A 17,316-nucleotide genomic window follows, 5' to 3' on the forward strand; every position below is an offset into this window, starting at 1 on the left:
TTTTTAGGGCAGGGGTGTATACTCCCAGCTTAGGTGTGCATATTTCTTGAGCTATTTGAGTCGACTCCTTTGGCGAAAATGAGTGAAAGTAAATGGGAGGCGGAGCATGGTAGACAGATCCGTGTGTTCTCATCCATCCTTCTTTCCTACTTTCCTCCAGAGACCGGTCTGCCCCCTGGGCCAACAGCCAGCCCCACACCGTCCCCAACCACCCTCCTCACCACACCCTCCGTCACCCATGCCAAGGATATGGTTACGGAGGTCACCGGGAAACCCTTGTCTACGAAGCCCCTTGTACCGAGGAGGATGGACAAGCCTATAGCCATCACCACCTCAGAGCCCGCCACCCAGCCCACGCTGTCCCAGACCACGACCTCTCCTCCAGAGACCACCCCTGGCCCCAGCCCCAGCGCCTCCCCCACCCCCTTCGATGGGTCTGGCAGCGGGGATCCCAGTGGTGACGACGATGCAGAGGGTAGCGGCGAAAAGGAGGCTAGCGGGGAGGAGCCAGCCGGTAAATGTGTTCTTCACTACATTTCCCAGAGTGCCAGCAGGTCCATTTGGCAAGGTGGCTTGTGACGAAAGAAAGTGAACATAGACTTACTGTGCAATACACATTTTATCCATTAAGTATGTATTACTATTTTTATACCAGTGCACTAAATTTAAAGTTTGCTCATCAACACAGTGCCTTATCTCTGAATCTAAAGTGGGCGGCTATCTGATATTTTCATTGGTTGTGATCTAAAAAGAAATTATTTTGGACTGTAGATCTAAGCATTCACATCCTTGACTCCCTATAAACAGAAGTTGTGTTCTAACCACAGCATGCTTTGTCCTGTGAGTACCTTTTTTCACCAGCTTTATATCTGAAATGAACTGGAACACGTCTACATTCATTTCTCAAAGTCAAGGTTGAAATGCAAGTTTGATTGAATGGCAGCTCTAATCGGTGTAATTAGCAAAGTTAAGGAGGAAGTGCATCAGAATTTGATTGAATGGCAATTCTAATCAGCGTAATTATGAAAGTCACTGTAAATACGGAGCAAATCAAAACACTCCTGTTTCCTCCTCGACTGCTTTTCCCCGATGTGGCGATCCCCCCGAGGTCGGCCAATCCCGCGGCGGCCTGAGATCGCTGTTTGACGCGCCGCGGCTCGCCGCGTCTGTTTCCGCAAACGAGTTCGCCGGTCGGCGGCCGACTCGGGCGTGTTCTCGCGGCGGGAAGCGAAGGCCGACCGCGGAAGAGACCGCCGTCGCCCGCGGGTCTTTGACGAGGTAGCGGCGGCTCGTCCTGCCGTTAAACCAGCCCCGCCCCGCCCCGCCGCACCGCGCCCCGCCCCCTCTGAGCCGCCGGCCCGTAAATCCACAGCTGGGTGGAAACGCGGCGCCCAGGGACACGCCGTCCCGCTCCGTCGCCAAAGTCGTTTTCCGCGCCTCGCGGCTCCCTCCGGTGTTTACGGCTCATTCGCTCTTCCGCCAACGCCGCCGCCGCCATTGTCGTTGTTGTTGTTTTTTAGGGCTGTCCTTTAATCTTTGATGGAGTGCAATCTGCGGTCCCCTCTGGGAAAGACTACACGAAGCCCAGACGGTAGCAGGGGGAGATAAAACTGTTCCGTAAGCGCCAGCCAATCAGTGCTTAGCGCTGAAGATTTACAGCCACTGGGGTCGGGCAGCGGTGATTAGTGTGCCGAGTTCTGGTTCCAGGTGGATCAACCTTGAACAAAGGACAAATTCGGTGAATTCTGTTGTGCCAGCAGGTGATACGTCAAATAATAAATCAGTAAATAAATACTTTACTGTTTGGCAGTGTGTAGGTTCAGTTCATAGACGAGACTCTGCTCATGTCCTCTTGAGCAAAGTAACCTGATGTGCTTCACTGAAGCATCTTGCTGTGAACAGTAATATGCAAAATATGATTTTTTAAAAGTTTCACGAGATGTCAGCTAATTACAAAAAAATATTCTTTGTAATGTCTATATAAACAAATATGCATGACATTGAGAGCAATTCAAGGGTCTTAAATTGCAGGCTGTTCAACTTGAACTATTTAAATTTGAGCACTTTAGCCCTTATCGTGTATCGTCTCTGAAATTTGCAGACATATAGCATGCCAGAGAACATCTGTGATGTACATTCTTGGACTGAGCAAAAGAGAAAAAAATCCAAATTGATTTTTTTTCAAACTTTGAGGACTCTTTGTTCTGTGTTCTTTTATTTCATTTTGGTCTGCTTCAGCCCCTTCCCTTCCCCCCTCCTCCTACCCCCTTTTTTTATTTTTTATTTTTTACAGAAATGTCAGGCCCGGCTGATATTTGATATGGGTGAGAGTGGAGGCCCCGGGGCCCTTTGGGCTGCATTGAGCATGCCCGACACATACAGCGCCGTGTACACAGGCTGACAGGCTCTCCCAGCAGTCAGCCCCGTCACGGCCAGCAGCCTCAGCCTCAGCTACAGGCACAGGCACAGGCACAGGCACAGGCACAGGCTCAGGCACAGGCTCAGGCACAGGCTCAGGCACAGGCTCAGGCTCGGTGATGGGTTCGGTTTCTTTGCCTGTTCCTTCGTTAACTTACCCTGAATAAAGGAGTCCACTTTCTGCCCTGCATCTCAGTGTAATGCAATAGGGACTGAAAACATCCCCCCCCACCCATATCCACCAGCGGTGAACAGGCTGGAAAAAGAGGCATGTTCAGAAATGTGTCTCTTCATTTCCACCCCCCATCCCCCCCTCACTTTCTTTAAAATATTTATCATGTTTTTTTTGGGAGTTCAGCAGACTCTGTCTCCCAGAGGGACTTATACAGTTTATGTTCTCAACCCACGCAACACAAATGCTACCCATTTATACAGCTGTCTGAGTTCCTAAGCAGTTCAGGTTAAGTGTTTTTGCTCAAAGCTACGATGGCAGTCTCGCGCCTGGGAATCAAACTTGCGCTTGCATCGGATTTACAAGCCCAGTTTCCTAACGATTGTCCTACGCCGCTGCCTCGATACGGTGTCCAATCCTAACACCCAGCGAAATAACTTATTCAGATATCACAGTGATAAAACAGTAAGTTTGTCAGACTGCAGTCTGGATGACTGCAATGAGAGACCTGGGTTGATCACGACGTTGTTACTGATGTGGAATCCCATTGTTCGTCTTCTCCCCTTTCTCCAGACCAAACCGGAGAGGAGACCACGCCCCCTGACCCCAAGGTCCGCTCGTCCTGCGACAACAGCCCCTTCGGCTGCTGTCCCGACGGCATCACGCCCACCAGCGACTCGGAGGGAAGCAACTGTCCCCGTAAGTGTCCCCTTTCTCCACCAAAACCCACCCCCACCCCACCCCTCCCTCAGCAATCTGACTGTAGGTGGGGAGCCTGCATTCCGTTGCATCCTTTCTCTTTAAGGTTCCAGACTCATCCCCCACCCCCCCCCACACTCATTGTTTACAGCCGTCTGCCCCTCCCTATCTACGTCAACTCATCAGACCCTACACCCCAGCTAGACCTCTCCGTTCTGTGCCACATGTCGCACTGGTCCCTTCACGGCTCGCACCAGCACCCGGTCACGCCTCCGTCTGTTCTGCCCCACGGTGGGGGAAGAGCGTTCCTGTGCAAGTCAGAAAGCAGAGACCTGGCGTTTCAAACGTGCAGCTGGACCGAGGACTCACCCTTCAGCTACATCTCACCTGCATACACCCCACTGCCCTCTACATCCATTAAACCTCAATGAAGTAACACGTCGAGTCATGTTATTTTCATTAACTAGGTTCTCTACAACTAGGTGGGTGGGGTGGGAATTTCATATATATTTAAATAAAAAAAAAAGGGTACCATTCACAACTTTGCAAGTTTCCTATTGTAGCTCTTCGCAGGAATGTTGTAAGGCGCTTTGTCTCTGAGTTTTGTAATGCACTTGTTGTAGTCGCCTGGATAAGAGCGTCTGCTAAGAATCTATAATGTAATGTAATGTAATGTCTGTGATCGTGATGCGTATACATGCAGTGACCCCCCGCCCTGCATTTCCCTCTTTCCCCCGCTCTGTGAAGGAGAGGAGATGGATCGCGACTTCAGGGGTCGCACCGTGCAAACCCGAATTATCGTTCGCCCGTCTCTCGGGGGGCGAAGAACAAAGCGGAAAGTTCCGCGCTGTGGGGAAAGAGAGAGAGAGAGAGAGCCGGTCTGTGTTTGACGCCTGCAGCTGGCGTGAGCTGGCCTGGCAGCGAAGCACGCTTGCAGACAGACACGCTCCATCTTGGCAAACGCGTCGTTTCGCGATCGTTAGATACGTAGGAAGAAAAAAATGTCGATGTGTGATTTTTTTTTTTTTTTTTAAGATAGTGTGAAGCTGATGGTTTTTTCCTCCTCCATTCCACTAGATGCTACTGACAAAAATTGGCCCATGACAGAGAGGTGTGGGCTCTGTGTGGTCTCCCAGCTTGTGCTGTGTGAAGTGCAGAAGTGTTAGGAAGGCTTTTTTTATCTGCACGCGAGGTCTGATGTTCTCATTATATCCCGTATCAAACCCCACACCCCCTCCCCTCCCCCTGCACCCCCACCCCCACCCGAAGCATCGGTGGTCAGTGAAGGAGGGCTCTGTCTTCTCTGCCTGTTGAGTCCGGTGTCGTCATCCTCTTTGTTCTCAGAGCCAAAATTCCCAAGATAGCAATTCGGCGCCCTTGGCGTCTCTTCGTGCCTTTCCAGTCTCATCCTTTCTTTCTCCCGCTCCTTCTTCTTCTTCTTCTTCTTTTTTTACCGCGAAATCGCACCTGTTTTCTTACCTTCTTTTTTAAGCGATCTCAGATTCGAGTTGACGTTGATGTCTGAGAGAAGAGAGAGAGAGAGGGGGAAAAAATACCCCCTTATCACGCAATTTTTTAACCGGCCTCCTGCCAGTCACTCTTCCCAGGGATTAGGAGACAATTATCGCTATCTTTGGCGGTAATCACGCGAGCGCTCTTCCCGGGCCGGTCGAGCCGAGGCGCGCAGGCCCGTGATTGATTTGGGCAATTTGTTCCGCTGATTGCGGCCTGCACCACGCCCGGCATCAGGCCCGGTCCTCACCTCTTCTTATTTCATTTCATTTTATTTTATTTTTTTAGAAACTTTTTTCTTTATTGCTTCAATTTTCACACCAGGTTTTAATAAATAAGTACCCACCCTCACCCTTCCCCACCTCATCACTACCCCCAGAGCAAGGTGTGAGGTTTGTGGCAGTCACTTATTGCAGCCTGTTGCCTGGACGCCCATTAAAAATAGACTGTCTGAAAGGGGCTATTTGTTGGTAATAATGTCTGGGATTTCTCTCTTGGTTAATCACGCTGCTGTTCCTTTGCATCTTATCTGTTTGTGGCGATTTCTTTTCTCTGACTGGAGTCTGTCCGCCCAGCTCTCCATGTCTCCACTGGAATTTTGGAGGGTGGGGAGTTGTGGCCCGGTAAACTCCAGCTCATTTCCTCCATCCACGCGCCCCTCCACTCACCCTCCTTCATAGTCTGCCCCCCGCCTCAGTGACCCCCACCCGCCACTCAAACACACACCAACGGCAAACTTACAGAGTTAACATCACCACTCCTCCATCCAGCTAACCCCTCCTGACTGCCTCTTCCTGCCCAGTGACTGTCTGGGCTTTGTGGGAGCTGTGTCTCTGGCGCCCCCTCCTGGCCCAAACTATAACCACCATTGTGTTACCTGCATTACAGCCACCGTGAAGTTCGGCGGCTTCCTGCACCTGGACCAGGTGGAGGGCCAGGAAGTCTTCTACACCCCGGAGATGGAGGACCCCAAATCTGAGCTTTTTGGGGAGACTGCCCGTAGCATTGAGAGTGCTGTGAGTGTCTTCAGTTTCCGACACAATGCCGTGTTGTAATGCCTTCCTCGATTACAGTGTACATGTGTACAGGTTCAGAGAAGAGGACACCATCAAATATAGCTGCTTCTTGCTTATTTTTGATCCTTATGGGCTGCTAAGTTAGAGAGTGTGTCAGTATCAATACTTCGATCATGAAAACAGGTTGGCAGCTCCGTTGGAGAGGGTGCTGTGTGAGGTCAGTAGGTTCATTGGGGGCTAACTGTATGTAACTGGGGGCCTGCCTCTGAGCCTTCATATGAAGCCCGACTCCTTGGGCCCCACCACCCCAGTTGTGGGAGGGGATAAATTAAATGTAGTTCTACTGCCAGACCAGGGGCAGCCATTGGCAAAGCTGTGTAGCTGAAACTCATTTTTAAGGGAGAAGAAGCTAGGAGAACAAAGGAAGAAGATGAAGAGAGCGCATCAGTGCCAGGCTTTTGTGTGTGTCACCCCCCCATTTATAGCAATTGAGTGGAGAGGCCTCCCACGGTGTATATCTGACTTGCTTACAAAAGATCTTCCTCACAAGTGAGTGCACTTGAAATGAAGTGGGGTGGGTATGGGTATAATACAACATGACACCACCCCCTCCCCCCAGTCCCCCCAGTCCCCCCACCCCATCCGCTCCACTTGCCCCCAAAAGAGAACCAAAGAAGTCCGCTGAATTCCCTCTGATCCAGGGGAAGAGCAGCCAGGCCCATTTCTCCACAGAGAAAAGGAGGTGGGACTGGGGAGCAGAGGAGGCGGGGCCATGTTTTTGGCAGGGTCCCGGTGTCAGGCCATTAGTACCCTAAAGAGATCCACCCCTGTGCTAGAAGGCAGAGACTCGGCTAAGCAGGACCGTCAAACGTTAGCCAACACGAAATAGCGTGGAGTTTCACTGAATCTGGGATGGAAACTAGTCGGTGGGTGTGTACTGTATTAAGTAACTTGACATTTAAGCCAGCAGCCAGTGGCAGTGTAATTACTTCTGTGCCACTGTTAAATGTCAGTTTGTGTGGCGAGACCCAACAAGCTTTCGGTACAGTGATTAGTAATTCCTTCCCTTGTGCCAACATGAACATGTGACCCTGGATCGAATTGTGAACACAATATTGTGTGCATGTTTATATCCTTCTGATTGAATTTTTTTGCACATTTGTACATTTTTCCATTACTCACCTCTCTTTTTTTCTCTCTCTCTCTCTCTCTCAGCTGAATGAGCTGTTCCGAAAATCACATGTTCAGAAGGATTTCAAGAGTGTCCGGGTCAGGAGTTTGGCCCCCAGCAATTCCATCCTGGCGTTTGTGGAGGCCCACTTTGACCCAGGTAAGATGACTGCATGGGCACATACCAGCCCCAACAATTAATTTCAGTTCTTTTGCCATTAACTACAGTATGCGTTTAATTGTGTCTCTCATTTTCAGCAGCGAAGCCTGCTTTGAACTATTTGGACGTTGTAAGGAACAAAACTTTTTCAAGCTTGAGTGCCTTCAGTTCAGTTTCAGTTCAGGGCTCAAAACATGCAATTCAGTCTGTGCTTCTTTCAATAAATAAAAAAAACTTTAGTGTTAAATGATCAGCTCATTCAGGTGTACCGTTTATGACATCCTGAAAGTCACCCGGGAAAAGCTTGCAGTTTATGTATTTGGTCTATTTTTGGTTTGTTATCTGTCTGTCGTCTGTGAGCACAGCACTTTTCATTCTTTAAATGGTCTCTCTTGCGTCAAACTCTCCCATCATGCTCAGCATAGCCGGCTCTGTCCGGAGTCTTTTACTGTAGTGGCGTTGAGGCCGCTCACGCCGGCGGTCACGATGGCCATCTGCGGTGACATTGTGAGAGTCGCGCCCTCCCTTTCGATCCGGCGACTCGGTCTGAGGGCGACTCTGTCTGTACTTCCTGCCTCCGGGAACTGATATGACGGTCAGATAACCGAAGCTTCATCCTGACCCACTTATCTGCTGCGCATTACTGTTCTGGACAGAGGGGCTGGGTTTATGAGTGTCGCCGAAGCCATTCAGATTCACTGCTCTGTTGTAGCTGCATTGGTAATAAATTATTATATTTTGGTGGGCTTTGTTATAGAAAGTTCTTGCTACTCGCGGCAAAGCTGGTTTTAAAACCAAAAATTGTCCTTAATCACTTAACTATCATTTTGGGAATAACAAATGAAAATATACAGAACTGGGTCAGCATTGTTTTTGAGCTTGACACCAGCTCGTAATTCAAGTAAACTGATTTTTTCAAGAAAAATTCAAGAATTCACATAGACAAGTGCAAAGTGTAATACATTTTTTTAAGTTAAAGATGAAAGTAGTGTGTATAGACTAAAGTTAACAAGAGAAACAAAACAATAGTGACAAATAGGGGCAACATGTTAATTTGCTTATTCTTTGAGAATTGTATGGATTATTGAAGATGGCAAGCTCTTGAGATCCTGACTTAAGCCTTTGCCCCCATAACTGAAGGCAACAAAGACCCTTCAACTTTTGCCAAGATAGTTGTCTTAGCCCCACAGGGCTGGAACCAATCAGGAACATAGGGCGAACCGTAGCTGTGGATGAAAGGACCGCTCTCTGTTAACCTTTGTGCTTCATGTTCCCCTTCTCCCCCAGACACCAGGTACGCTGTGGAGGAAATCGAGGGGGCTCTGCTCAAACAGCTGAAGTCTGCCAAGGAGGCGGCCATAGTTGTGAAGAAGCCAGTGGCGGAAAATATCCATTTCAGTAACAATGGTCAGTAGCCCAGCAAGCCTCACTTAGAGCTCCCCACTTCTGTTTTATCAAATTTTTTATTGCTCTTGTCCTTCGCAGCAATGGTGGTCTCCTGAGAGCCATATTATTTTCATCTCCATTCAGGTCTTGATGAATTAATTATCTCCCCCACTTTAAGGACCATAATGGAAGTATTTTAGCTTTCTTGTGTTATCCTTGATGGTTTTTAAGATTGGTACTTGATGGTGTTCCTGCTTGAACTTCCTCTTGTATTTTTCTGATGATTATCCAATAAATTCAATCAGTGAGTCAGTTTGTCACTGATTGGTTGAAATTTTCAAGAACCAGTTTATTCCAAGTTTCAAATCAACTGCTGGTTGAGTGGCAACTCCAGCAAGAATGAGTCTATGCTGGAATATTAATTGAATATTTATTGCTGAATGAATTTTTAGTGAGATTAATATTTACTGAACCTTCAACCGAAGAATGTTGAGTGTTGAGAAGCATTTTAACAGCCCCTCAGCTTTTCACAGCCCTGGCTAATGTGTTTTCCACAACAACACTGTGAACTTTCTCTCTTTCTCCGTTTCGCCTCTCAGCTCTTCCCTTCTTCACCACCACCACAATCACCATGGCAACGTCAACCGCAACAGTGCCGGCCACCCCCGCGGCCCCCACCGCAGCCCTGACCACGCGCCGCCCGGGCACCACCAGCTGGCTGGGCACCACCCGTCGCCCCCCGCCCCCCGGCCGCAGGACCACCGCGGCCGCCCAGATGACCACGCCGCACGCCACCACCTCGCCGCCGCTCACCACCCCTCCCCCGAGGACCAGGCTGGTGCCCGCGCGCAGGAAGCCCTCGCAGCCGTGCGACTCGCACCCCTGCCAGCACGGGGGCACGTGCGAGGACGACGGGCCCGACTTCGCCTGCATCTGTCCCGCGGGGAGGGGCGGGGCCGTGTGCGAGAAAGGTGAGCCTCGGGAACTCTGCGACAGGGGGTCCCCGATTCTGACACGGCGTAGTGAATCATTTCACCTGGATCTGCTGGGAGGATTTAGACACAGACAGCAATAATAACCATAGCACTTCATAATTAAGATAGTGATAAAATATGTATCATATTACACCAATATGTTAGATGTATTTGTATGTGTGTGTGAGTGTGTGTGTGTGCATGTGCGCGTGTGAGTGTGTGTATACATGTATAAATGCATAAATGAATGCATGTTTGTGTATTCATGTGTGTGTGTGTGTGTGTGTGTGTGCAAGTGAGGTCCCTGAGTGCTCTGCTTTCTAGTTCTCTGAAGAAGCTGCTACCCCCAGTAGCTCCGTTAAAATGCTCATCAGCAGTAATCAGGAACCATCAAGTGCCAATCAAACCGTGGCGGGCGGGGCTAAGTGAAGGCTGAGCCGGAGCGTCTGATCAGATGCATGATTAGGAGGAGACGATCTGAAGTGGCCTCATCAGAGAGCTGCTATTAGGGGCATTTCTGAGAAATTCCTGAAAACGACTTTGCGGCAAAGGAAGCGGGAATCTGTGTGCGTGCGTGTGTGTGTGTGTGGAGAAACTAGCTTCTAGCTTAGCTCGTTAGCAAGAATTGTGGTAATGACTGACTAGGAATCTGCCGCCACATTCTCATCCACTTACTCAGAAAAGCGCTCATGCCTGCATGTGCGTGTACACACACACCCACAAACACACACGCAGACACATCCACACCCACACACACACACACACACGCACACACACTTATTCATGACAGGGAAATTTAGTGCTAAAATATCCATGTGACTGCTGGTCCAAAGCTTGTCTTGGTTCTCACGTCCCTTCTACCCTCATCCACCCCACAGTCATTAAATACTTCATCCCGTCCTTTGGGGGGAAGTCCTACCTGGCCTTCACGACCATGAAGGCCTACCACACCGTCCGCATCGCCATGGAGTTCCGCGCCTCGGAAACGACCGGTCTGCTGCTCTTCAACGGGCAGAACGGCAAAAAAGACTTCCTGTCTCTGGCGCTGGTGTCCGGCTACGTGCAGCTCAGGTCAGTACGGAGAGGGTTAGAAGCACGATTGGGTGAAATGGTGCTGCATCTGTCCCATGACCAGCCTCCCTATAAACTGCCCATTAACTATAAACTATCCATCTGTGACCACCTTCACTACATCTTGGTTAGCTGGGTTTGAGACTGAGGGAACTGTGGGAAAACCAAGAGTGAATCTTGGCAATCATAGCCTAGTATAGATAGTAGTAGGCAACCTAATCTTGGGTCAGGCTTGTGGCTCAGAGTACTGAAGGACACATTGTATGTGCCTGCATCCAAAGGAGCAGTGTAAGGCATGCTAAGGAATTCCGGTGTAGATTAGCAAAACACAATTATATAATGCTCAGGTTAACACTAGTCACAATTCCAGTCACATTTTGCATTGCAATGAAAGATTTATTGGTTGCTACATTAGAAGGTGTAAGTTCCCCTTTTTGGTGAGCCATTTGATGGAATTGATTTTCTTTAGTATTTTGAATGTCTATACAAAGGGGATAGACAGGCACCGTTTAGCCCATCTGCTGAAGTACACAGCCGGTTGATTTAATCGCACGCTCACGCGGCCTGTTTGTCTCTCCTCTTCTCACTTCCTGTCGACAGGTTCAACACGGGCTCGGGGATTTTGAATGTGTATATAAAGGGGATAGACAGGCACCGTTTAGCCCGTCCTGCTGAAGTACACAGCCGGTTGATTTAATCGCACGCTCACGCGGCACGTTTGTCTCTCCTCGTCTCGTTTCCTAGTTTGACTTGGCATAGGTTTGGTCAGAATAATGTTCACTGTGTGAACTGGTCTTAATGTGTTCTTGGCTATGAATAACTGTACAAAATGACAACCGTACCTTACCGAACCTGGGTTTTGTAGTTGTTCCAGCGACCTTGATATGCACTTTTTTTTTTTTTTTGTTACGTCGCTTTGGATAAAAGCGTGTGTTAAATAAACGTGATGTCATTTCCTGCCGGCAGGTTCAACACGGGCTCGGGGACGGGCACGCTGCAGAGCTCGGTGGCGGTGCGGCCGGGCCGCTGGCACCACCTGGAGGTGACCCGGAACCGGCGCAGCGCCGCGCTGCGGGTGGATGGCGAGGACCCGCCCGTGGAGGGGAAGAGCCCGCCGGGCACCGACGGCCTCAACCTGGACACCGACCTCTTCATCGGGGGCGTGCCGGAGGACATGGCTCAGGAGTAAGGGCCTCTCTCTCTCTCTCTCTCTCCATCCAATTAGCGTCTCCATTTCGCGGGGACGGAGGACCTCTCCGTCCAATCGGGATGCGTTGTTTTAGTTGTTCACTAAGTGTATGCTTCTGATTGGCTCGGACCGGAGTTTTTCGTGTGCGACGGAGGATGTGGGATATTGGCAGAATGACGGAAGATTTTGACAACCCTGTCGGCTTTACAAGGGGGGTGGTATAGGAGCATTCAGGTTTTTTTTTGGAAAATGCACTTTAAAATAGCTCTAAAGCAGCTTGTACACCCAGGGTTATGCCTCCAGGGGACTCTGATTTTTTTAAAACTGAAGTCCAACCGACATCAGACAAGCAAATGATGACTCAGAGGCGTTGAGCTAGTGCTGGAGTATTGCTCCACAGAGGGGGGGGGGTGAATTAATGACCGGTACTCTTTAAAAAGGGCGCAGAGCTTAAACTGCGTATCCAGCAGCGCATGAGAGCTGACAATGCAGACACAGTGACTCACGCTGGCGCTCAGCACCGCTGAATAAAACTACAGCGTGGACTTTAATGGAGAGTGTTCTGCTCCGTGCACCCCGTATCCTCGCTGTACCAAAATTGCCCCGTTTAAAATATCGAGTGGGCACGCCTAATTGGTGTACATGCCTGACTTTTTAGTGTCTGGTATGCAAAACAAAACTGTGTTGTGTGCGGTGTTCATGAATACTGCATCGTAAGATTTGTTATAAACATAAATATATATATATATATATATATTTTTTTTTTTAAACTCTATCCCATTCTGCCAACACTGTGAATTCACTGATCCTGTGTACTTTAGTGTAATATTGAATCGCTTTGCTTTCTAATTATATTTTGATTGAAATGTTGGTACAGATGTGTTCCCTCGTTTGTAAATTTCAGGATTTCTCATGTGAGCACAAGGAGATGGACAGATAGCAAAAAACTAATTATTAGAGGGTATTTAATAAAATCCAGCTTTTGCTAAATTTATTCAGAATTGTCCCCAGAGAAGTTTCTGGAAGCCCAGTTTGGAAGTCAACGCTTTCTGATTTTCCTGATTAGAATTAATGAGCGTATTAAAGCAGTTTTGGCCTTTACGTAAAGCTGGGGCAGCTCTCTTTATTAGGTTTAAATGATTGTTCATTTTCTTGTCCTAAGCAACCAAACTGCTAATTAAGCTAGTTTATCTTAATTAATGAATAATTAATTAAGCTAGATTAAGCTAAATTCTAGCTTATACTAGATTTTGGCGTTGCTACAGGGAAAAAAAAATATTATATTACTTACAATATGTCTTTCATAAACACAATAAATGCGCAGTACGTTCCTTTTATAAGGCTCTACCTAAAAAGTGATGTCAAACCCTAAATTAATTAATTTCTCAGTCAAACGTAAATTAAGTTAAAGAGAAGCAAGAATGCAGTTTACTCCCAAGCACGGTGTTATACCGTGCAGGCGCAGAGTAGCGTAACGCTTTGGGATTTGGGCAAGCAGCTCGAAGGTTGCAGGTTTGAATCCCAGGTGGAACGGTGCCGTTCTGCCCTTGAGTGAGGTACTTACTTTGAATTGCTTTAAGGTGCAGCTGTGTCAAAGGATCGCATGTAAATAGACTGTAAATTATGTGAGTTTCACTGTATAAGATGAGCCTGCTAAATGCCTGTAGTGCAGAGTAACCTGTGAGCGCAGTCGTCATGGTTACGAGATGCCCTTTTGTGAATGGACTGACTGACCGCGCGCGCGGCCTCTGCTCTCTTCGCAGCGTGAAGGAGCGGACCGCCGTCTCCACGGGCCTGGTGGGCTGCGTGCGCATGCTGGACGTGAACAACATGGTGTACAACCTGCAGGAGAAGGGCGGCCAGGTGCTGTACGGCTCGGCGGTGGGCGAGTGCGGCAACGACCCCTGCCTGCCCAACCCCTGCAAGAACGGGGCGTCCTGCCAGGTCAAGGAGGCCGAGATGTTCCACTGCAAGTGCGCCAGCGGCTTCTCAGGTGGGCCCGCCCCTTTGACCTTTGACCTTTGATCTTCTATTGCTTACTCTTTGGAGACTGTGTGTGTGTGTGTGTGTGTGTGTGTGTGTGTGTGTGTTATATATACTGGGAAAAAGAAGTGCTGGCTGTGTGTAGTTGTTCCAATGACATTCGGTATGCACTTATTGTACGTCGCTTTGGATAAAAGCGTCTGCCATGTATGTATGAAATGTAATGTCTGTCATATGTACTGGGAAGAAAAGGAACGCTGATCGGTTTTGATCTGAAGTGTTTGTCAGTCAGCCTGCCCACCTGGGTCATCCACTTAGTGTGTGAGTACTACATCAAATGAAGCATTTTGCTTGAGTTTCTTTTCCAAGCCTCTCTAGGTTGATTTGTTTAAAAGTATTATTTTAAATTTAGATATTAGCCAAATTTAGGTGTCCTTTAAGCTTTTCCAGTCTGTCTAAATCCGTACAAATTTGGTTTTATGGTTTGTTTAGTATAGAGACTGAGTCGGAGTCTGGTGGTGGATGCTCTTGTGCATTTTCCAACATGAAGTCTGAAACTGGGCCAGGTCCGACTGGCAACGGGTGAAATCCAACTGCTAAGAAACGTGTAATTAACAGAGAGATAAAGTGAGAGTGGGCGAGAAAGTTATTCATGTAACAGTTACTAAAAGGAGAGCCAGCAAAAAAAAAATTTGAAAAAAAGGAACAAAAGAAAACAAGCTGCCAAAGGAACGAGCGTACTTTCAAAATAACTTTTAAAACAAGTCGAAAGATGCGAAGAAGCATCCCCGTGAAAGAAGGAGCGAGAAAGATGGAGAAGGAAGTGAGATCTCGCCGCGGAGAGCGGACGCACGCGGTCTGCCGCGCAGCCCGGCCCAGCGCCGCCGGCGGGACGAGCCGCGCGGAGCTTCGGCGCGGCGTGGCGAGGCGCGGCAGGCCTTTGAAGCCTTCTGGAAAACCTCCCTCGTGTTCCCTTCGCACCGACCCGCCAGACCCCTCCGGTCGGTCACGCTAAGCTTGCCTCCCCTCTAATGAGGGGCTTCAAAGAGAAGGGTGTTATGGAAAGAGGAGAACATGGCGGCGCTACAGCTGTTCCAGGGAAGACAAGTTCCCGCCTTTTTCATCCAACATTTGCCCCTGCAGCAGCAGCCTTGCAAAACCGCGGGTGCAAGAGAGACGGATGAGGTTCGAGTAGCTTGACTTTTTTCACAAGGCAATAGCAAGTGACCGGATCAGTGGTTCATTGTTCTGGCTGATAATGTTGACAGTATAGATGCAGCAATAGTGATTATAACACCCCCCCTCCCCCTCCCCACAACAACTGCACCACCCACACTTCAAAAAAAGAAAAGAAAAAGGTTACATGTAATTGATTCCTCCCTACTTATGATCCTTCATTCATCCTTCGTTTCATTTCCTCACCTGGTCAGTGCCTGTTTAGGCAGTGCTGTGACAGTGTTAAACGGAGCTAATCTTCAGGCGTAACTGAACTGACACCCTCAGCTTTCGTGCTGCCGGGGAGATGGATGAATGGGGGGATGATCTGGAGATGTGCAATCAGCGGCTTTAGAGAGAGGAGAGGAGAGGAGAGAGAAGAGAGGAGAGAGAGAGAGAGAGAGAGGAGGAGAGGAGAGAGAGAGGAGAGGAGAGGAGAGAGTCTTGAGAACACCACAGGGGGCTTCATTACGGAATTCATTTTACCTCAGAGCTTCTGGCGGGAAAAAAAATAATAACATTTTCTCAGCGAACGTTCTGATTAATTCTGGCACGGGCTAAGACCGCCGTCCTCTGAGTGTGTTTCCGTGAGTGACCCTTGAAGCGTGGCTGAGCGTTCGGATCGGACTCCTCAATCCGGAGTCAGCTTAATTCAAAATCCTATTAAAAAATGACCTCCATTATGGAGTAAATCCTGGGACTCCCTTTATACTGTGGAAAGACGATCCTTCTGGCTACCTCTCGTTGGCTTTTATTTGCTTGATTTAGGTTTTTCAGAAAATGATGTTTCTTTTTGCGCGATCACTGATTGCAGGTCCCACGTGTGCGGACACCCACAACCCATGTGACCCAAATCACTGCCATCCCTCCTCTCAGTGCAAGGTCCTGCCAGAGGGCGGGTACAAATGCGAATGTCCAATGGAGCGTGAGGGAAAGCACTGTGAAAGAGGTAAGGACCAATCGGCGGGCGGTTTTTAAATGACAGGCAGACGCATAGTCACTCTTTCTCCTGATTTCCAATGAACTGTTAATATTGACAGTGAAAGTCAGCTATTTGCAATTCAATAGTGGGCCGGTGGAGAAAGGCAGAACATTGTATGAATCACTTTATAAATACTGAATACATATCATGTCATAGCCTTTTTTTAAGCATTTCCATTTCTTGTATTTGTCCCTTGTGAGCATTGCTTTGTGTTCATTCATTCATTCATTCTGTACTGTTGCATGCATGTCTCTGGAGAGACTAGGAATTTGAAACACACCCACACATACACCCACACACACACACAGATCAAACAGCTGCATATCATTTGTTACTCCTTAGCTCCTAGCCACGAGAGTACATTTCCGTCCTGAATTAGGAGATTAAACAGGGCAGGAACCCTGAGGTAGAGAGGCTGAAGCAAGGACTTACTTTGCCCATCCAGAATTTACTTTGTGCCAAATTTAGCCATAAGCCAGTGGGCCTCTCTTTCACTCCCACAATGTAAAGTGTTCAAAAAGCAGTACAGACCCAACAGGGGAGTCGAGGGGGGGGGGGGCTGAACGGGCAAGTGTTTGGGGTGGTGCTCTGGGGGCCACATATTGAAGTTCTCATCAGCCCTCTGGAACTTACTTTTATTTTATTTTTTTGTCTTGATGGAAATTCATACAGACAGTGTTAAAATTAGTTCTATTTGCAAAATAATAATAAACACCAAAAAAAAAACTTTAAATCAAAACAAAAAAAACCTTAGTGACCCGGTTCCCAACGACATAACACTAATTCGGGAGAGGAGCCCCTTATCCCAGGGAGGCTGTGTTATCAGCCGGTTAAGATCTACTGAGTCGTGAGAGAAAATCAATGAGAGCAAAGTATTCATTCATGGGCGAGTGTTTTAAGAATCAATGGGATGACTAATGGCAGCGGCGAGCTGGACAGGGTGAAAAATGAGATCTCGCTCAGGCAGAGCGTTGGGTAAATCTCTCGGCTCCACGCTCGGGCTCTCTGTCCTCACTCTCCCTGCTCAACCGACGCAGTCGGTAATGAAGGAACACGAGAGCGTTTGGTGACGAACACCAGTCGGTTCAGCATCTTGCCTACGGAGTCAAGCAATGCTGCACAGCCTTGATTTTCAACATCCCGTTGGTTTGAACACCCTGTTAAACACCCTGATAAGCTATTCCATGCATTAATAGCTCTTTCTGTTGAACAAAAAAAAAATGCTTTCTCGCCTTTCTGCAAAACCAACCTCATTAATCTCCACTTGTACCCTGTTGCTTGCTCTAATCTCAGACCTCGACGAGTCCCTTTTAGAGAATGCACCTCAGTAAGTCTTGTCACCCTAGTCTGCATTATTAATCTCCATTTC

The 17,316-nt window shown here is 48.4% G+C and overlaps 1 protein-coding gene across 1 annotated transcript in view; it reads left to right on the top strand.

The window, feature by feature from the left end:
- Positions 1–17,316, top strand: part of LOC135237168 (agrin-like) — a 125,617-nt gene that overhangs the window by 89,712 nt on the left and 18,589 nt on the right. The window contains exons 15-24 of the mRNA XM_064303988.1: positions 161–514; positions 3,164–3,289; positions 5,690–5,817; positions 7,033–7,147; positions 8,435–8,554; positions 9,133–9,504; positions 10,386–10,578; positions 11,545–11,763; positions 13,531–13,760; positions 15,780–15,914. Of these exons, the coding sequence (XP_064160058.1) occupies positions 161–514; positions 3,164–3,289; positions 5,690–5,817; positions 7,033–7,147; positions 8,435–8,554; positions 9,133–9,504; positions 10,386–10,578; positions 11,545–11,763; positions 13,531–13,760; positions 15,780–15,914 (1,992 nt within the window). The remainder of the gene's footprint in view (positions 1–160; positions 515–3,163; positions 3,290–5,689; positions 5,818–7,032; positions 7,148–8,434; positions 8,555–9,132; positions 9,505–10,385; positions 10,579–11,544; positions 11,764–13,530; positions 13,761–15,779; positions 15,915–17,316) is intronic.

The sequence above is a fragment of the Anguilla rostrata genome, chromosome 13, assembly GCF_018555375.3.
Source record: "Anguilla rostrata isolate EN2019 chromosome 13, ASM1855537v3, whole genome shotgun sequence".
Taxonomy (NCBI): Eukaryota; Metazoa; Chordata; class Actinopteri; order Anguilliformes; family Anguillidae; genus Anguilla; species Anguilla rostrata.